Source organism: Podarcis gaigeae (assembly GCF_964106915.1).
Source record: "Podarcis gaigeae genome assembly, chromosome: 8".
Taxonomy (NCBI): domain Eukaryota; kingdom Metazoa; phylum Chordata; class Lepidosauria; order Squamata; family Lacertidae; genus Podarcis; species Podarcis gaigeae.
The window spans coordinates 80,363,220-80,384,894 of record NC_139684.1 but is presented as its reverse complement, the minus strand read 5'-3'; the positions used below and the strand labels follow the sequence as shown (position 1 = coordinate 80,384,894).

General features: G+C 46.2%; 2 protein-coding genes across 4 annotated transcripts in view; one reads left to right on the top strand and one right to left on the bottom strand.

The window, feature by feature from the left end:
* TMEM145 (transmembrane protein 145) overlaps positions 1-2,532 on the bottom strand; it is a 34,727-nt gene extending 32,195 nt beyond the window's left edge. Inside the window, exon 1 of the mRNA XM_083753948.1 lies at positions 2,052-2,532. Within this exon, the coding sequence (XP_083610074.1) occupies positions 2,052-2,186 (135 nt within the window). The 5' untranslated portion in view covers positions 2,187-2,532. The remainder of the gene's footprint in view (positions 1-2,051) is intronic.
* An 8,811-nt stretch (positions 2,533-11,343) lies between these two features.
* Positions 11,344-21,178, top strand: LOC310851368 (uncharacterized protein). Of its 3 annotated transcripts, none has more exons than XM_083753689.1 (3): positions 11,467-11,511; positions 16,812-16,881; positions 17,887-21,178. In XM_083753689.1, the coding sequence occupies exon 3, from the start codon at positions 17,927-17,929 to the stop codon at positions 20,822-20,824; it is 2,898 nt and encodes a 965-aa protein (XP_083609815.1). In that variant the 5' UTR covers positions 11,467-11,511; positions 16,812-16,881; positions 17,887-17,926; the 3' UTR covers positions 20,825-21,178. The 3 variants fall into 3 exon arrangements, with proteins under 3 accessions (XP_083609817.1, XP_083609815.1, XP_083609816.1); XM_083753690.1 differs by lacking the exon at positions 16,812-16,881 and adding an exon at positions 17,761-17,803 and having other exon boundaries at positions 11,489-11,511; XM_083753691.1 differs by lacking the exon at positions 16,812-16,881 and having other exon boundaries at positions 11,344-11,511.
* The last annotated feature ends 497 nt before the right edge of the window (positions 21,179-21,675 follow it).

Here is a 21,675-nt window from a genome sequence, read left to right as displayed (position 1 = left end):
CTCACTGGTCTTCAACTGGTGGTTTGGGACACATTCATGGGTCATGGCCTGATCCAAGGTGAATTGCAACAGGAGCACTACCACCATACAAATGTATGAGTAGGGATTACTCCTTAGCCTTTTCTTCTCCTGAAGATATCCCACAAGCCAACAGAGGTTTAAGATCTGAGTTTTCCTTCTCCATTTGCCCCTCACTTCCCTCTATAGCATATGAAGAAACTGCTTTCTTGACCGCTGGACCTATTTTGGCTTCCTCCACTCAATCCAACAGAACCTGTCTTCTCCTGCAGGGCAAGTCCCTAACTCACTGAGGGTTTGAGACCCATCAGCTACCCTCACCTGGTTTAGCCAGCCAGTCGAAGCTGTTCCTGGGGTGTAGCCATTGTCACATGCTGACAGTTTTCAGGAGCCACAGGTGAGAGTCCATTGCAGGGTGAGGACCAAAGGTGGACAAACTACCCCAGAAGGAGCATGATGTGTCCCCTACCAGGGGTACTAAAGGTAAAGGTAAAGGGACCCCTGACCATTAGGTCCAGTCGTGGCCGACTCTGGGGTTGCGGCGCTCATCTCGCTTTACTGGCCGAGGGAGCCAGCGTACAGCTTCCGGGTCATGTGGCCAGCATGACTAAGCCACTTCTGGCGAACCAGAGCAGCACACGAAAACGCCATTTACCTTCCCGCCGGAGCAGTACCTATTTATCTACTTGCACTTTGACGTGCTTTCGAACTGCTAGGTTGGCAGGAGCAGGGACCGAGCAACGGGAGCTCACCCCGTGGCGGGGATTCGAACTGCAGACCTTCTGATCGGCAAGTCCTAGGCTCTGTGGTTTAACCCACAGCGCCACCCGTGTCCCTACCAGGGGTACCACCCCTCCCCTAACCCCACCCCCACCAAATGTCTGGTAAAAGAGTAAGCAGTGGGACCCCAAAAGCACATTTCGGTTAAAAGTGGGTTTTGGGTCTGAAAAGGTTGAAGGCTACTGATCTGGCAGCAGCTCTGTAGGGCTTCAGACAGTGGCTTTTCCCATCCCTAGATGGAAATGTCAAGGAATGAACCTTCTACATGCAAAGCAATTGATCTGCCACTGAGCCAAGACCCTCCCCACTGATATCAGGTTAGTTCTTCCAGAATAACTAGCTCCCCTAGTTATTGACACACCAGGCCTGCTCCTGGTTTTTTTATTCCACATCTATGTATGCATTGAACGGGCGATAGAAACAGCCACCCACCTCGCTTCTATCTGCTCCACTCCAAACAGCCAAGGCTGCTGACCGTGTGCTAAACGACAAGTGACCTATTGCATGGCCTTGAGCCTGCACCCTGTGAGGCAGGCCTGGCAGAGGAAGCTCCAGGGTGCAAAAGTTACAGCACCGTGAAATGGATCCAAACACTTAAAAAAAGAGAAGAAAGCAGGCTGGCCTTTCTTGGTAGAGAACAAAGCCCCGGTTTGTCATGGGGGGGGGGTGAAGGAAGGCATCTGTAACGTCCCCCCCCCCCCAAATAACCCACCATCCCAAATTCCAGCTACATCCTGGAATAACCTCCCTATCCAGCGGCTTCTCCAAGGCGTCAAGGCAGAAGAGGGAGCTGCCTTAGCAACCATCTCGCCCCGTCCAAAGCCCATCATGGGGGAGAATCCAAATAAATCTTCTGGGGGTGGGGGGTTGGAGGGGGGCATTATCTGATCCCTCTTGGGCTCCCCCAGGAGGAAAAAGGCCATTGCAAATTTCCTAAATGAATGGGGGGGGGGGTCTTTTTTTTGAAGGTAGAAGGCTCCAGTGCTGGCAGAAGGGGGGTGGGGGAGAGAGGTCACATTTGAGAGCGCGCAGCAATGCCCCGCCAGCGCTACCGCAGCAAGCGCATCAGAAGCCGGCGCGCAGGGGCTTTGGGGAGGAAGGAAGCGGGGATGGGCGCAAGGGAGCCCCGGGAGGCCTGCGCCGCGTGGGGCCCCCGAGTGGGGCGGCCCGGCTCGGTTCTGCAAGCGCCGATAGAAGGCAGAGCAGCTCCTTCTTCCCGCCCCCACCCCAAATCTCCCCAGATGCGCACTCACCTCCTTGGTGCTGATGTTCCCTTTCACGTACTTGCCCCAGCAGGTCTGGGGCGCCTGGAGCAGGAGCAGCAGGAGGAGGTGGAAGGAGACGGCGAGGAGCCTCGCAGCCCCGGGCAGCTCCATCCTCAACCCCATGGCCGGCTCCAGCAGCCGGGCTCGGCTCCCTGCGCGCTCCCGCTTAAAGAGACACGAGCTCAACGCCTCCCCCTAACCCCTCCAAAAAATGCACACCCCACAACACAGCAGCCACCTTCTTCTTCCTCCTCCACTGCCAAATCCTGTGCATCGGGGCTGTGTCTCCTCGTTGCAAGAGATGGAGGCGCTGTGCAGAGAATGGATTAAAAAATATATATCGCAAAAAACCACACCGCTATTTATTTTTGGGCGCGGATTGTGTGTGCTGGTGTTATGAAGACGCACGACTTCCTGCGACCAGTTTCGTCTGCACGGAGAGAAATATCACAGGGCTCAAGCAGACTGGGCGGTGCCGTCACGGATCTGTTGGGGGGGAAAGCTCGCAGAAACCGGCTTGGAGGCGTCCTTCGCGTCCTCACGTTTCCCCAGTAGGTTCTCAGCTTTTAAGACTGCGTATGTATGCTACTCGGGGCAGGGACCTGTCAGTTCCCAGACTGCCTTGTTTTGTAACGTTCCAAGCACCGGAGATCCCAATATAAAATATTGGGGGGAGGGGGGGACCCAGGTAAGCCCTGCCCCGCATAATCAATCACAATCTGTGTCAGCACACACCATTTGAATGGCAATGTCCCCTCAATTCGCATGGAGACCGGCCCGTTATGTATTTTAGGAGGGTGTCAAAGGGACCTCGGGCCCCTAGGAGTTGGGCCCCTAGGAGATGTTTGTTTGTTTGTTTGTTTATATGTGTCAAGTTTGCTACCTGCACCCTTTCATTGAAAAGAGAGAGAGAGAGAGAGAGAGAGAGAGATATGCTGGAGGGGCTCAGAAAATATTTTTAAATGACCCCCCCACACACACACACATTCCTGCAAAAGGCCCTTGAGTGTTGTACATGGAGTAGCCTTTGATTTCACAGGAGGCATTGTAGCAGAATGATTTCCATCACTGATGGCCAAGGTAGAAATAAACACAGGAACCAGCAAATAAGTTTCATTGATAACATAGATCTCTCTCTCTCCTTCCACTTTACCTGCAGCTCTTACTATTCTGTCACACCCTAGATTAGAGAAAGGGTGCAGATTTTTCCCCCAGACTGTGGGCTGCATTTCCTTCTGGGGAACATCCACTGCCATCCACATTTCCGAGCACAATTCAAAATGTTGACCTTGAAAGCCCTAAACGGCCTCGGTCCAGTATACCTGAAGCAGCGTCTCTACCCTCATCATTCTGCCCAGGCACTGGGGTCCAGCTCCGAGGGCCTTCTGGCGGTTCCCTCGCTGCGAGAAGCCAAGTTACAGGGAACTAGGCAGAGGGCCTTCTCGGTAGTGGCACCCGCCCTGTGGAACGCCCTCCCACCAGATGTCAAAGAGAAAAATAACTACCAAACTTTTAGAAGACATCTGAAAGCAGACCTGTTTAGGGAAGCTTTTAATGTTTAATAGGTTATTGCATTTTAGTGTTTTGCTGGAAGCCGCCCAGAGTAGCTGGGGAAACCCAGCTAGATGGGCGGGGTATAAATAATAAATTATTATTATTATTATTATTATTATTATTATTATTATTATTATGCTCTAGCTGAGATTCTTACATTGCAGGGGGTTGGACTAGATGACCCTCGGGGTCTCTTCCAACTCCATGATTCTATGATTCTATGAACCTTCCAATGGCCATAAGCTGCTAGTGGGCAGAGCCAGAGGCAGAACTGGGCAGAGCAACACGAATAACTTTCTTCCTATGTGCAGTAGGCTCATTTCCACACACATGCAAACACCTCTCTTTCTACCCTTTATCCAAACAAGCAAAAGGCATGATCAGAGTTCGACACATTCCAGCGGGACCAAAAAAACCCTCAGGATGAAGCATAAGTTCTTCCACACCATAAATTTCCTCTTTAGTGGGTGAAACGAAGTGTGTGGGTTCACTTCCCCCCCACCCGATGGTTCTAATATGCTAACCCAGGGGTCAGCAAACTTTTTCAGCAGGGGGCCGGTCCACTGTCCCTCAGACCTTGGGGGGGGGGGGGCTGGACTATATTTTTTTGGGGGGGGGAATGAACCCAGAGAAGCATTTTAAATAAAAGCACACATTCTACTCATGTAAAAACACCAGGCAGGCCCCACAAATAACCCAGAGGTGCATTTTAAATAAAAGGACACATTCTACTCATGTATAAACACGCTGATTTCCAGACCGTCCTCAGGCCGGATTTAGAAGGCAATTGGGCTGGATCCGGCCCCCGGGCCTTAGTTTGCCTACCCATGTGCTAACCGTAACAGAGGAAATATGAAAGAGGAATTTGCTTTTTAAGAGTAAGCATTGATTAAACCGTTAGGTACATTTTCTTCAATACCTCAAAACGGTATCTATATCTACGTTGACTAAATGCTTTGAAATGTAACCAGCCAGTGGAGTAGAGTGGGTTGTCAGCACCCAGGGCAAGGCAAGTAATTTGCGCCCCCTAACCCGTGGATTTGCGCTCCCTAACCCGTGGATTTGCGCCCCCTAACCCTAACCCCCAGATGTTGCGCCCGGTGCGGCCGGCGCCCCCTGCACCCCCCACGCTACGCCACTGTAACCAGCTCACCCGTTGGTTAAAATGCCCATGCCAGTGGTTAATTCCTTTGTCAGTTGACAGTCCTCAGATCTCACCCGTGTGAGCATTTTGCTATGCAGATTTTTAAAAAACGAAAACAAGTTTATCTGTCAATCCTTTTTTTCTATTGTCAAGAATACAGCTGTTCCCAGCTGTTCTCTTTGACTCTGGTAACTAGCGTCAGTGCATATCCCTGGATATGCTGGGATCGACAATTCTTAATATAAAACAGTTCTGGGGCCAAGCAAATGGTTTGAAACAACCTGATGGTCCCACCTGAATGATTTAACTAATGCACAAAATAACAGCTGTGCTTGGCACAACAAATATAGAAGTAAGAACATAAGGAGAGATGCTGGATCAGGCTAGTGGTTCATCAGATCCAGCATCTTGTTCTCCCAGTGGCCACCCAGATGCCTGCAGGAATAATAATAATAATAATAATAATAATAATAATAATAATTTATTTGTACCCCGCCCATCTGGCTGGGTTTCCCCAGCCCTCTGGGTGGCTTCCAACAAAGATTAAAAATACATTAAAATGTCACACATTAAAAACTTCCCTGAACAGAGCTGCTTTCAGATGTCTTCTAAATGTCAGGTAGTTGTTTATCTCTGTGACATCTGATGGGAGGGTGTTCCTCAGGGTGGGTGCCACTACCAAGAAGGCCCTCTGCCTGGTTCCCTGTAGCTTTGCTTCTCGCAGTGAGGGAACCGCCAGAAGGCCCTCGGCACTGGACCTCAGCGTCTGGGCAGAACGATGGGGGTGGAGACGCTCCTTCAGGTATACTGGGCCTAGGCCATTTAGGGTTTGAAAGGTCAACACCAACACTTTGAATTGTGCTCAGAAACGTACAGGCAGGAAGCCCACGAACAGGACCTGATCGCAACAGCACTTTCCTCTCCTGTGGCTCTCACCAACTGGCATTCAGAAGCAGCATTGCCTCTGCTTGCGGATGTGCAGAGAAGTGTTTGAAAGGTTCCGTGGCCGAAGCAATCAGGAGAAGCTAGAACGGCCCAGACACTTTGCTCAAGCCACTTGGCAAATCCACACCGTGATCATCTCCCTCCCAGAAACCAATGTCCCCACTGTGGAAGGACGTGTGGATCCAGAACTGGCCTCCACAGTCACTGACAGACTCATTGTTAAAACCATGTTTATGGAAGACAATCTTACTCAGTTACGAGGGATTGCCAAAGAAGAAGAATATTGTGTTTTGATGTTGCAGCCCAGCTTAGGTGGGCAATTAACAACAACAACAACACAGTTCTTCATTCCAAGAAAACCTGGATAAGTGCAGGCACTCCTATAATCTCTTGCCACTCAGAGATTGCAATGCATGCAACAATGTAACCATTCTACCATTATTATTATTATTATTATTATTATTATTATTATTATTACTACTTACAGGTAGGTAGCCGTGTTGGTCTGCTGTAGTCGAAACAAAACAAAACAAAATAAATAAAATAAAAAAATTCCTCCCAGTAGCACCTTAGAGACCAACAAAGTTCGTTATTGGTATGAGCTTTTGTGTGCGTGCACACAAAAGCAAATACCAATTATTATTATTATTATTATTATTATTATTATTATTATTATTATTACTGCATTAAAATGGTTGTTGCTATTCACATGGGCGTTATGAAAACTAGTCCTGGAGGAATCTGCCTTCTGACAACTGTTCAGGAAGCAAAAATAGCAGCTGGACAGTACTTTCTCTGGTCTGCTGGCAACCTTAGCCCACATGAAAGCCCACTCACCCATGCGCACATACCACATCACTTTCCAAAATTCGCCACATCCTCGAATCGTCACATTCTCATATCAGCTGATGGAGTCTCAGGAAACCCAGAGATATCTACTTCCCCAGATCACTAAGAAGAGTGGATTCCCCGCCCCCAATCTGATGTTGTAATTTATTTTTCTTATTTCATAAAATTTATAGGCCGCTTGATTGTAGACGAAACCTCAGCCATAGCTAGCTGAACCTCTTGCGCCCACTTAGCTGTTGACGCATGGGAGAAAGCAGCACACCGTGACCTACGAGAAAGGGTCCCATGAATTGTTTTTACAGAGTATTCAGAGGCAGGTGTCGACAGCTTGATATCCGTGCACACTGTGCGTTGTACCGCCATCTTTTTTAAAAAAACGGCAAAGTTATTGGAAAATCAATGTGCATCCTAAGCAAACGATTTTTCTTTTCTATTACTGTGCATTTTCAGGACCAAAAGCGATTAATAAATGACAGTGGCAGGAACTTGCAGGGTTGGCGTAAGGGCAAGGGGTTATTGCAAGGCTCGCTCCTTGCAGGGGCGTTTCTCAAGATGAAGCCAGAGCTTTTCAGTAGCATTAAGAGCATTTGTGCTGCTGTTCATTGATCATGGAAGAGGGACCAGGAGGGAAATGAGTGCACACTGCTTGCCTATTGACGTCAAACAGACACCTTCGCTGTATTCCTTCTAAACCCATTTTTGTTTAGGCTAGCGCAACCAGATATATAAAATGTTGCCGTGTGTTTCAATCTGCTCTTTAGCTTATTGTCAATTTTAGCAATTTTTAAATGTTTTAAATAGTTGTTGTTTTTAACTGATAACTTAATCATTTTAATCTTTTTGCCACCACTTGGAGGGTCGTTTTGTCACAATCAACCAATATATTGAATTATGAAATCAGTCACTGCATACATAAGAAATCTTAACCTGTTTTAGTATTTGAACTTTTGTGTGTTTTAAAGTAGGGTTGTGATTTTTCTTTTCTTGATTCTATTTACAGTGGTACCTCGGGTTAAGTACTTAATTCGTTCCGGAGGTCCGTACTTAACCTGAAACTCTTCTTAACCTGAAGCACCACTTTAGCTAATGGGGCCTCCTGCTGCTGCGCCGCCGGAGCACAATTTCTGTTCTCATCCTGAAGCAAAGTTCTTAACCTGAAGCACGATTTCTGGGTTAGCGGAGTCTGTAATCTGAAGTGTATGTAACCTGAAGCGTATGTAACCCGAGGTACCACTGTATTGTCTTTATCTTTCTGAAAACTGCTTGAGGTTTGTTTGTTTGTTTGTTTGTTTGTTTGTTTGTTTGTTTTACAAGGAGAAAGGGACGACTGAGGACGAGATGGTTGGATAGTGTTCTCAAAGCTACCAGCATGAGTTTGACCAAACTGCGGGAGGCAGTGGAAGACAGGAGTGCCTGGCGTGCTCTGGTCCATGGGGTCACAAAGAGTTGGACACGACTAAAAAACATGTATAAATTTTGTGAAATAAATAAAAATAAATGTGTAACAGGCACAAAAACAGAAGCACCTTAAAGCTATTCACAAGGATGCAACGAAACATCACCTGCCCACAGATGAAGGTGAAGAAGAGGAAGTACAAGCCAAAAAGATGTTTTAATGTGGTTTGGGCAGTTTGTTTTAAGTATGGAAAATGAGCTCACCCTAGCCTTCTAAAACCTGCGTCCCTGCTGTCCCTGGCATTGCCTGTAATAAACACACACACACACACACACACACACACACACACACGTGTCTGATTGCCTCCCCCTCCTGTTTCCCAAACTGCACATTAGCACCTTTCCAGCTGTTCTGCATTTTGTGTCCAACAGCACACTAAAATAAAAACCTTGTCGGGGAGAGATGAAGGTGGCAGACTGTGCCATTGATGCTCGCAGCGGGCATGCTTAATTTGTTAATGCTTGCTACCATGCCGAGACAAACAAGCTTTGCAGGCGTATCTGCGATGCCTCAGAACCCTGTTCAATGTTCACATCTACTCAGAAGAAAGTTCCCTTGAGCTCCTTGGAACTCTGATAATCTCCTTGAACTCGGATAATGCTTCTTGTTCGCCTGGATGGAGAGTATAGAAATATAAACATGGAATGTATGCAGTACAGTGCCAGATTTACCTAGTATAAGCTAAACATGCTATAGCTTAGGACCCCACTTTCTTGCCCCCCCCCAATGTAAAGGGGGGGGGACTGGATGTACAATTCCAAAATCTAAGATAAAAAAACAAATGAAATAGAACCTATATACAGTACCAGTGCTTTGTGTTGTGTAGGCTCCTATGGTGTAAGTAATGGGCCCTGCCTGCTAGCCTGCTCCCTAAAATATCACTGGTTTGCTCATTTCTATATATAGGGTGCCTACATTCTGCATGGACTAGTTGCATGGCAACATGTGCAAATGGGACACAGGTGGCACTGTGGGTTAAACCACAGAGCCTAGGACTTGCCGATCAGAAGGTCGGCAGTTTGAATCCCCGAGATGGGGTGAACTCCCGTTGCTCTGTCCCTGCTCCTGCCAACCTAGCAGTTCGAAAGCACATCAAGGTGCAAGTAGATAAATAGGTACTGCTGCGACGGGGAGGTAAACGGCGTTCCATGCGCTGCTCTGGTTCGCCAGAAGAGGCTTAGTCATGCTGGCCACCTGACCCGGAAGCTGTACACCGGCTCCCTCGGCCAGTAAAGCGAGATGAGCGCCACAACCCCAGAGTTGTCCACGAATGGATGTAATGGTCAGGGGTCCCTTTACCATTACCTTTACATTCTGCATGGACCGGTTGCATGGCAACATGTGCAAATGGCTTTAGATATCTATTAGGTCCTTAAATTACTATATAGCATCTATTCAACACCAAAAACAGCAACAATTTGTTGTTGACAAAGGACAGCTGGACATATAAAGGGCCCCATTACCTTCAGTAGCTGAGGGCCTCATCAAACCTAAACCCAGCCCTGATGAAGTGCCACGTTTAGGGGAGCATGACAGGTTTGCCTGCCCTCGGTGCTGAGCCAAGAAGGCATTGCGGGGGTCACCGCAACAATGATGTAGTTCAGAAGGTGAGAGGCGGGCGGAGGGGGAGGGTCAAGATTGGTACCACATAGAGCACTGCTGAACTCTGAAAGCCCCAATTCCGCCACTGATATATGCGCATTGCTCCACACCTTTGACTTTAGCCTCTGACCCCACCTACCCACAACTAGAAAGGAAGGCAGTAAAAGATTCCCCTCTCTTGCCCCAACACAACAAATCAATTTTTTAAAAAGGAGTGTCACTTTTGCAGTTAGAAAGGAGATGGGGAAATGCGTTGGGAAGTGCAGAATAAGCCAATGATTTGTGGGGAGACCTAAAAACACCCTCAAGCAAATCAGGATTTATGCACGCTTGTTGCATAAACACCCCGCAAAGAAATCGGGACAAAGGCCAAGTAGAGACTGGATTTAATCTAACCTCTGCGTAAGCAAATCAGGATGAATGATCAACGCAGGACATCTGGAGGAGCTGCGGGATTGCAGTGAAATAAATGAACCCAAAGCACTTGTGCACTTGTGAATATTGAATCTGTGCTGTAAACTATAATGGTTATGCTATGCTGAATAATCAAAATGTAAAGCATGTTTTAAAATGAGTCATATGATCACTCTCACTGGCCAGCTGCAATACTCAGGGGCATGGAATTGTTTCCTCTTGAGTAAAAGCACAACCACTATAACAAGAAAGAGTGTTGAATGTGGCCAAAATATTCAATTTGTTATCATTTTTTAAATGAAAAAGCATATATTCTTTCTCTCACAAATTATGACGTGTAATTGTATTGTTCTGAGAAGAGTGGAACGAGAAAAGTGCTATTTATTATTATTATTATTATTTCAGGGCTGGAAGAGGCAAGAGCTAAGAGAATGGGAGAGTAGCAGAAATTTGCAGGAAAACCTGGTCTTGGGAGATCTTAAACCCATCCCACTTGTAGAAGCAATGGATTTTAAGAAGAGTTGTGATAATAGTTCACGAAAACCAGATTTCAGTTGTGCTACCTTACCACTGAGGGACGTGGGTGGCGCTGTGGGTTAAACCACAGAGCCTAGGACTAGCCAATCAGAAGGTCGGCGGTTCGGTCCCTGCTCCTGCCAACCTAGCAGTTCGAAAGCACGTCAAAGTGCAAGTAGATAAGTAGGTACTGCTCCGGCGGGAAGGTAAACAGCGTTTCCGTACGCTGCTCTGGTTCGCCAGAAGTGCCTTAGTCATGCTGGCCACGTGACCCGCAAGCTGTACACCAGCTCCCTCGGCCAGTAAAGCGAGATGAGCGCCGCAACCCCAGAGTCGGCCACGACTGGACCTAATGGTCAGGGGTCCCTTTACCTTTTTACCTTACCACTAAGAACGAGTGGATCTGTTTGTTTCAGTTTTTCATTTTTCCAATCTTAAGTTCAGGAAGGAAGGGAGATAGACTTGATTTCTGATTGTATTCCTCGTTTTTTCAAGCTTCTAATCCCTAAGTATGTGGGGATATAGGGTTGGTGAAAGCACTCTTTAACCAATCAGCTTGGGAACACTTTTTTATTGCTCTGCTTGCAGGAGAAGTCAGGTGACAACTGCCAAGAACCCCAGCTGGCATGGCAATGGAATATCCTTATTTTCAAGTAGAATATTGTCCCGATCCACTGCTGTGCCCTGCTCCCTTGCCACCCAGGCCCAGATGCCCTCTTTTGTCACCTTCCTCCAGTCACCCGTCACCGTAAAAGGAGAAGACAGTGTTTCCATCTGTCAGAAAGAAAACTGAAAGACGACAGTCCAGCTCACTTCCCCCTTAAATTTAAATCATGCAACACCCAACTCTCTCAAACAAGTTAGAAAGAAAGAGAGCAACTCATACTAGATCAGTGACTGTCTGAAAGCAGAACTAGCTGCCCCGGTGCCAAGGAGAACATGAAGATCTAAATCGCTGGCGGAATCAGGTAGGAACTTCCCAAGTCTTGCTTGTGTTGTGTGTATTTATGGGATCCTATAAATATTCCTGGGAATAATTTCCCACCATGCAATTTAAAAATTGTAGGCAGTATGTAATGGGATTTTTACGTCACATTTTGCTCACTGTGGTTGGAGTGAGAGAAATGAGCCACTGTTGCAATCTAACCCCAGCCAGCATCAACTTTATATACCGGGCCAGATTTAGGTTTGATGAGGCCCTAAGCTACTGAAGGTAATGGGGTCCTTTATATGTCCAGCTGTCCTTTGTCAACAACAGATTGTCACTGTTTTTCGTGTTGAATATATGTTATATGGTAATTTATGGACCTAATAGGTATATAAGTCATTTGCACATAACAAATAAGAGCCTACACAACACAAAACACTGTTTCTGTATGTAGGATTTATTTTATTTGTTTTTTATCTTATATTTTGGAAATGTACATCCAAGTTTTTTTCCTTTACTTTTTTGGGGGGCCCCCAAGAGAGTGGGGCCCTAAGCTATAGCACTGCAATCTAACCCCAGCCAGGATCAACTTTATAGGCTTTCGTATAGGAGGGGGCCACATAGCTCTGGAGTAAGTAGGTCAGGGGAGATAAATTCAATTTGGTTTTCATTTGTAGGGGAAATGAGGTTAGCAACCCTAAGAGCATTGGTCTAATGTGGAAGGAAGATTAAAGGGTCAGCACAAAAAGGACAGTCTAGGAAGACTGGAGGTTCCTCTCTATCTGCCCTTTCCATGCAGGTACTGTGGTAAAGGTAAAGGTAAAGGGACCCCTGATCATTAGGTCCAGTCGTGGCCGACTCTGGGGTTGCGGCTCTCATCTCGCTTTATTGGCTGAGGGAGCTGGCATACATGGCCAGCATGAATTCTGGTGAACCACAGCAGCGCACAGAAACTCATTTACCTTCCCACCCGAGCGGTACCTATTTATCTACTTGCACTTTGACGTGCTTTTGAACTGCTAGATTGGCAGGAGCAGGGACCGAGCAACGGGAGCTCACCCCGTCACAGGGATTTGAACCGCCGACCTTCTGATCGGCAAGTCCTAGGCTCTGTGGTTTAACCCACAGCGCCGTACCTTGGTAGTAAAACAGCTTGGCTCCCTATGCCGCAAACCTGGAAGTGAGTGTTCCGGTTTGCAAACGTTTTTCGGAAGCCGAACATCCAACGTGGCTTCTATGGCTTCCGATTGAGTGCAGGAAGTTCCTGCAGCCAATCGGAAGCTGTGCCTTGGTGGTTTTCAAACTGTTTTGGGAGTTGAACTGACCCCTGGAATGGATTAAGTTTGAGAACCAAGGTACCACTGTATGTCAATCTGCAGGGACAGATGAGTTGCATCCCGTTGATTCCAACTCTGTATACTAGGTGTGCATGCAGTCTATTCCCTTTAAAAGGTGGAGGTGACTGCATTGCCACAATTATTTTGAGATACTAAAATGTAACCACAACAAATTGTCTTAAAATAGATGAAGAGGACTACTACTCAAAATGTACACCAGGCATTTAAAGCCCAGCAAAGTTAAATGGGACTTACTCCCAGGTAGGGATAGAACAGAAATTCAATTCAGTTTATATTTAAAGGCAAACCTAGCTAATGTGCACTTTCTGGAAAAAAATATGTGAACCAAAGCACAACCGCACTTCTAAATTTGCACTTCTCCGAATTTTGCAATGAAGTTCTCTGTCCAGCTAACACGTATCAAAATGCATACACGAAGGTAAATTGTGCATTTTCAATGGTGCATTAAAAATTGTGCATATATTAGTGAAAATAACATCAAAACCCATGATATCAGGGGGAGTCGCTTAGCAAAGAATGTGTATATTAGGCAACATTTCATATAAACGTGTGTGCCATGAGAAATTCACTGATGAATGTTTGTGATCACTTAAAAAAAGAAAAAAAATGGGGAATTGAAACCGACAGGAACTATAATTGACAGATTTGCCTATCCCTGGTGGTAGGATACAAGATTTGCATGCAGGAGGTCTTAAGAATATTTGGCATGACTAAGCCGCTTCTGGCGAACCAGAGCAGCGCACGGAAACGCCGTTTACCTTCCCGCCAGAGCGGTACCTATTTATCTGCTTGGACTTCATGCTTTCGAACTGCTAGGTGGGCAGGAGCAGGGACCAAGCAACGGGAGCTCACCCCGTCACGGGGATTCGAACCGCCAACCATCTGAACGGCAAGTCCTAGGCTCTGTGGTTTAACCCACAGCGCCACCCGCGTCCCTTTGTCAGAGGCCTCATACCTTCTTTCCAAAGCCTAGTGGCTTGCTTACCCAGCTTTGGGAAGGCAGCATGAGGCCTGCGATAGGTGGGTGGGTGTGTCAAACGTTGCTGAGGGCCGCCGAAAAAGGCCTCAGGGTTGGGTCGCACATTGGACCACCCTGTCATAATAGCTCCTTACCAAACTACAACTCCCAGAAAATGTGGGGGGGCATTCGCTGCTCCCCACTGTACAGTTGCTGCTGGTCAGGGTAGATTCCGTGCTAGATGGACCCATAAATAACCTAATTCAGTTTTAAGGCAATTTCATATAATGGAACTGGACAGTGCTTTTTTCCTGGGGGGATGCAGGGGCACACATACCCCTAAACATTTTGTGAATCTAAATTTGGCCTCCTTGAGGGGCAGTATTTCAATATGAGTAGGAAAATGAGAGTACCCCCTAAACATTGTTTTTAGAAAAAAAAAGCACTGGAACTGGGAGGGATCGAGTCCTAAGAGCACCCCCTTATGGCAGGGGTCAGCAAACTTTTGCAGTGGGGGGCCGGTCCACTGTCCCTCAGACCTTGTGGGGGGCCAGACTATATTTTGAAGGAAAAATGAACGAATTCCTATGCCCCACAAATAACGCAGAGATGCATTTTAAATAAAAGGACACATTCTACTCATGTAAAAACACCAGGCAGGCCCCACAAATAACCCAGAGATGCACTTTAAATAAAAGGACACATTCTACTCGTGTAAAAACATGCTGATTCCTGGACCATTCGTGGGCCGGATTTAGAAGGCGATTGGGCCGGATCCGGCCCCCGGCAGTGGCGTAGCGTGGGGGGTGCAGGGGGGGCCGGCCGCACCGGGCGCAACATCTGGGGGTTAGGGTTAGGAGGCGCAAATCCACGGGTTAGGGGGTGCAAATTACTTGCCTTGCCTCGGGTGCTGACAACCCACGCTACGCCACTGGTCCCCGGGCCTTAGTTTGCCTACCCATGCCTGATGGCATTTGTTTTACGGCACAGAGCAACTTACTTGGTTATGCTAATTGTGGTGCTTAACTTGCCAGACAAATGCACTATCCAGACAAATGAGCTGGTTTGGCTAGCTTGCTTTCATACATTCTACGTGGTCCCCCTGCCCCAGATCACAGGTCTGGAAGGTGCATGGGGTTCCATTCAGACTGACCCTCCCCCAATATAACACATGTTGACTTACCCTATCGTTTTTATAAAGCATTGTTGCAATGCTTGCTTATAAAGTTTTTTTGGGGGGGACTTAATACACAGTTGAAATAAAAGATAAAAATGCATCACCTGTGCTTCCTCCAACTGTGCTACCTTCCCAACAGAGTAGTGGTGGTGTCTGGAAAGGTGCACAAAGATCAGGGATCTTCCTATTCTAAAATAAAGCAGGGCTTTTTCCCCCAGCCGGAACTCACTGGAACTCAATTCTGACACCTCTCAGGTGGGCGCCATTGCCATTACAAGAGAACAAGGGAGGCATTCATAGTGAGTTCTGGCACCTCTTTTTCATGAAAAATAGCACCACTGTTGTTGCTGCACCAGACCTCGCTGCTTCTCACTTCCTCCTCAGGCAAAAAACACAGTTCTAATAGGTCCGGATGGCGTGGGGGAGAGGAATGGAGGGGCCTCTTTTCACTTAAAAGGTTCTGCTTTTCCCAGCTTAGCAGCTGCAGAGCACCCCAAAGCTCTAATTTTGCACTGGTGACATTCTCCGATCACGCCGCCTCTTCCTTCCTTCTTTCCTTCTTGGGGCTGGAGAATGAGCTGTGGTTGGTGGCAGAAGCAAAAGAATAGAAGTCCATTAAAAAGTCAGGGGCGAGGAGCACTAACCTGTCGTCCCCCCCATGCAAATAAATGCCAATGTATATGGGTTAAACCACAGAGCCTAGGGCTTGCTGATCAGAAGGTCGACGGTTCGAATCCCCGCGACGGGGTGAGCTCCCGTTGCTCGGTCCCTGCTCCTGCCAACCTAGCAGTTCAAAAGCACATCAAGGTGCAAGTAGATAAATAGGTACCACTCCAGCGGGAAGGTAAACGGCGTTTCCGTGTGCTGCTCTGGTTCGCCAGAAGCAGCTTAGTCATGCTGGCCACATGACCTGGAAGCTGTACACTGGCTCCCTCGGCCAATAAAGCGAGATGAGCGCCGCAACCCCAGAGTCGGTCACGACAACCTAATGATCAGGGGTCCCTTTACCTTACTATGGTATTCAGTCATGACTGGGCCTAATGGTCAGGGGTCCCTTTACCTTTATATAGCAAAAGTCACCCAAAAAAATTGGGGGGGGGTGTTCCAGTGGCTCCAGGGGTGGTCCGTGCCTTAGGCGAGGTGAAGGCATTTGAATGAAAACTAGAATTAAACACACACAACGTAGAAATTTGGGTTGTTTCATTCTCATTTTCTGGGGAAGCAATGTTGTTGGGTGGGTTAGTAACATTTTAAAATAAAAAATTGTTTTATTTAGATATATCAGGGTACTGTCGTCAAGGTTTTATATCCTCACTCAAAGCTGAAATTTAATAAGAATTCCAAATAGTAGCATATTTCACAAGAGGCAATTTAACATAATTGTCATCATTAATATATAAAATCAGAGTGTTTGTTGTGGGGGAGGAAGGGAAAGGAGATTGTTAGCCACTTTGAGACTCCTTAGGGTACAGTAGTGATAAAGCGCGATATCAAATCCAAACTCTAAACTCCAAACTCTAAATAATTTTTTGCCACATTGTTGACAATTTTTTGATTGCCGTTTAGTAATACCTTAATTTCTTAGTTACTTTTTCAGCAGTAACTATCTACCAACTTGACTATACCATAAATCTTTCTTTCATTCCTCTAAATATTTTCATTTTCCTACGATAAGCATCCTGGCACCTAACAATAAATATAGAATAAATATACCAAATCAATTCTTCATCTAAACCATCTTCATTCAGCCCACCCCATATCCTCAGTAATGCTAGAAACGTAAATTGAATGAAAAAGGACTACGGTATTTGAAATGAGGCATGACATTTTTTTCCTTCTCATCTTAGATAAATCTTGACAGGACACATGCGTACATCATCTAAAAAGAAAGAAAGCATGTCTTGCTTCTGAACCATGGCACTGTTTTTACTCAAATGGAGATACATACAACGAATTCCATCAATGAATCACTTAAGATTCCTTTAATCAGATGACAGCCCTATGCAGTAAAAGTTGCTGGGGCTTGATTGGTGCATTTTATGCAGAGCTCATGAGATGTCTTTGTCCATTGTCAGGACTTGCTAAAAGCTTCCCTCTTTCAGCAAACATCCTAAATTGAGATGTTTATCCCAGTTGGGACCTGCCTTGGATTTGTATTGGTTTTATGTATGGGTTGTTCTTCTTTTGAATTGTTTGTGTGTGTATATAAAATATTGTCATAAACACTTATTCTATTTTTATATATGTCACTGCCTATTAAATTATAATCACCTTAGGATGCCTTGTCAAAAAACATCCATAAATGGAATAATAATAATAATAATAATAATAATAATAATAATAATAATTTTTATTTATACCCCGCCCTCTCTCCCTCCCTGGCTCAGGGCAGCTAACACCAATAAAATCACGGTAAAAACATAATAGGGGGAAAAGAAAAAGACCAATTTAAAATACAAGTTAAAATGCAATTTAAAATGCAGCCTCATTTTAAAAGTAGCCGATGAATCAAGACCATAAGGGGAGGGAAACATAAAGGCCAGGTGGAACAGCTTTGTCTTGCAGGTCCTGCGGAAAGATGTCAAATACCATATTTTTTGCTCTATGACACACTTTTTCCTTCCTAAAAAGGGGAAATGTGTGTGCGTCTTATGGAGCGAATGCAGGCTATGCAGCTATTTCAGAAGCCAGAACAGCAAGAGGCATCGCTGCTTTCACTGCACAGCAATCCCTCTTGCTGTTCTGGCTTCTGGGATTCAAATTTTTTTTTTCTTGTTTTCTTCCTCCAAAAACTAGGTGCTTCTTATGGTCTGGTGCGTCTTATGGAGCGAAAAATACGGTAATACTCCTAACTTTCAAACTCTCACATTGTCTTTCACAGAAGTTCAAAGAAGTCTCACAGTTAATGTTCTTTGGTTCCAGGTTTTTCTGGTGACCCAAGGCTGAGCATCCCAAATCAGAGATGGGCCGAATGGGTCTCCTGCTTCCTTTCCTGGGTTTCATTCTACTTCACACCCAATGGGCAGCTGCTTACGGTTTCAGGAACTGCTACCATTCCGAGTGGGATCCAGGTTATTTCAAGTGCATGCAGCGCTTCCTGAAAGATATCTCCAGCGCCGTGAAGGACCTTCCCAACAATGCTACAGTGGTCAATGCATCCCATAATTTCATTCGGTTCTTGCCTTACGGGAGCTTCCAACACCTCCCAAAGCTGAAGGACCTGCAACTGAGCTTCAACAAAATGGAAGTGATAGAAGGCGGGGCCTTCGAGAACCTCACAGACTTGAAGATCCTCAACCTTTCCTGCAACAGCCTTGTGAATCTATCCAAAGATGTCTTCCTGGGTTTGCCAAACCTCACCTCCCTCATCTTGCGCCATAACCAATTGAGCAAAATCCAAGAGGATACATTTAGTCCATTTCAGAACCTCCTGGCACTGCAGCTCCATTTCAACAAGTTGGAGAACTTTGAAGAAGTTGTTCTGAGCTTAGTGAGACTGACAAGCCTGAAGGTGCTGAATCTGTGTAACAATAACCTGACCTCCCTGAAGTCTGAACCAAGACTGCCTACTTCCTTGTCTACTCTCCTGCTATGTAACAATTCCCTGCATAGGGTGGACGTTAAGGACCCAGAGTTCCTGAGAAATGTAAAAAAACTGGATCTTTCTTACAACAGGATCTCCAATGCATCTTCTTTTGCCACGGTCCACCTCCGAAACCTCAGCAGCCTGGAGCTGATGGGGAATGGCCTAGACATTTTCCGGGTCTTAAAAGTTTCTGACTTGCGGCCGTGGACCCTAAATTACTCTGGGTTGCATTTAAGTCAATCATATCAGCTGCTCAAGTTGTGTGAGCATCTCAATGCATCCAATCATTCCTTGTCTCTCCATCTTCAGAGCAACAACATCAGGAATGTGAATAGCGGCACCTTTGGGGCATGCCCTCCCATCCTGCTGCTGGACCTTTCAAGGAACCATCTCAGGTCACTGGGATGTGTAAGGGAGAAGATGGGTTGGGTGGTACAAAACCAGCTGAAGACTTTGATTGTGGAACACAACTTGCTGGACAAATTAAAGTCCTGCTCCAAGACCGCTCCCTTAAATGAGCTGACAACCATCTCTTTCCGCTTCAATCGTATCCTTTCGGTATCTGCTCAGGCATTCTGCTATGCCCCTAATCTGGAGACGCTCCACCTCAATATCAACAGCATTGCCGTCCTGGACAGAAATGCCTTGAAAGGATTGCAACACCTCAGGGAGCTGCGCTTGGATAACAACCTTCTAACAGATCTCTACGTAACTAGTTTTGACGACTTGAAGAGCCTCAAGACCCTCAATCTCCGAAACAACCATGTTTCTGTCCTCTTCCCCGGTGTCTTCAAGAACCTTGGAAGCCTTTATATTTTAGACCTCGGGGGGAACAACATCCGTAGATTGACCAACACATCGTTTGAGGGACTGAGAAATCTCTCCAATCTCTATCTGGACGGCAATCATATTGAATACATTAGTCACTGGTTTTTTAAACCCGTGCAGAGCACTCTCCAGGTTCTGGACCTGAAAGCCAACAAGATAAACTACATCAGCATGAAGCAACACAGCCAGCCTCCCTTCTTGAACCTGCACAAACTCTATGACCTCAAGCTCCAAGGACAGCAACCTTATGGCTTGAAAATCATCCCTGCCAAGTTCTTCCAGGGCCTGAGGTCCTTGCTCTATCTCTACCTGTCAGAAAACAAAATTCTCTCCATTGCACCTGACGTCTTTGATGACCTAGGGCAGCTGAGGTATCTAAGCCTGGCTGATAGCAGTAACGGCATGGGGAACCTTCCACCTGGCATATTCAAGAACCTTAGAAACTTGACTAGTCTGAACCTGGAGAACGCTGGCCTCCGCACGTTGACCCTGGAGGTCTTTGGCAACCTCAGCAGGCTGCGCGACCTGCAAATGGGGAAGAACGAGCTTCAGACGATCAATAGCAGCGTGATGGAAAAGCTGACCTCCCTGAGAAACCTGGACCTACGCAAGTGTCCCTTGTCTTGCACCTGCGATAACATTTGGTTCCAGTTGTGGCTGAATAACAGCCAGGTGCAGGTGGTTTACCTGTACAACTACTCCTGCAATTCTGGGCAGCCGAATAGCTATGTCTATAGCTTTGATACCCATGTCTGCTTCCAAGATGTGGGCGTGTACCTCTTCTTTTTCACCTTCCCGGCTCTCTTGCTGCACATGGCGCTGCCGTTCCTCTACCACCGCACCTACTGGCGCCTGAAATACCACTTCTACGTCCTTCGGGCATGGGTCAGTGATCGCTGGAGGCACGGCAAGGACGACCACTACAAATTTGATGCCTTTGTCTCCTACAACTCCACCGACGAGAGCTGGGTGCTGGAGCACTTGGTGCCCAGTCTCGAAAAAGGAGGGGGTCCTGTCTTCCGTCTCTGCCTCCACCACCGGGACTTCCAGCCCGGGAAATATATTATAGACAATATAGTCGACAGCATCCACAACAGTCGGCATACCATCTGCGTGATTAGCCGGAGGTACCTGCGAAGCGAGTGGTGCTCCATGGAGATACAGCTGGCCAGCTACCGGCTCTTTGATGAACTCAAGGATGTCCTTATCCCTGTTTTCCTGGAGGACATCCCAGAGCGGGAGCTCTCTGCCTATCACCGCATGCGGAAAGTGATGCTAAAGAAGACCTATATTTCTTGGCCCGCAGAACCCGAGGCTCAGAAGCTATTCTGGGCTAAAATGCGAGTGGCTTTAAAGGGAGGGCACTCAGAGGAAAAGGAGGAAAGCATTTCTTGGTTTGATAACGAAGGCAAACCCGTGGTGGAATCAGCCTTCAAGGTGGCGTAGAAAGGTGACTACTCTGAAACGCTAGTTTACCTGGAACTCTGTTGTTGTTGTTGTTTAGAAAATATTTTTTGGTTTTCAGATCAAAGTTTTACAATCACATATCCATATACAACATAAAGACAAGATTCCAAAGGATCTCTCAGACTTCCCTCCTCCCCTTTGTGGGTCCTGTTGTTAATCATTTCCTCCTGCATCCTTTACGATAATCCAAATCTTTTACATCTCCATTATATCCCAAATTCACCATTAAACTACAAGTGTTATTCCAGTCTTACTAACAGTTTTAACTGTTTACAATGGTTTTTAAAATAAATTATAAATTTCTCCCATTCCTTATTAAAATTCTGGTCTTCCTGATTTCTTCTGGTCATTTTTGCCAATTTGGCATAATCCATCAACTTAATCTGCCGTTCTTCTCTGGTAGGAACTTTATCTTCTTTCCATCTCTGGGCCAATAACATCCATGCAGCCTTGGTCGCATGCATAAATACGGTAGTCTTTTCTGCTCCCTTAGGATTTCAGCACCTAGAATTCCTAAAAGAAAAGCTTCAGGTTTTTTAGGGGAAAAGTTACTTTAAACATTTTTTTTTTCAACTTGTTATAAATCATTTCCCAAAATTCTTTTACTACTTTACGTGTCCACAACATATGAAAAATGTGCCTTTGTTTTACCAGGAACTCCTTTGGTAAAGGAGAGAAACAGTTTCTGTTTTTAATTATCATCACTTCCTCTTTTCCCCTCTTTACTAGCAAAACACCCCATTTGCACTTCTGCAAATTTCACAGTGCAGTTCCCCTGACAAGGAATGGGTACAAAGATGTGCTGACAAGGTGCATTAAAATGTGCATTT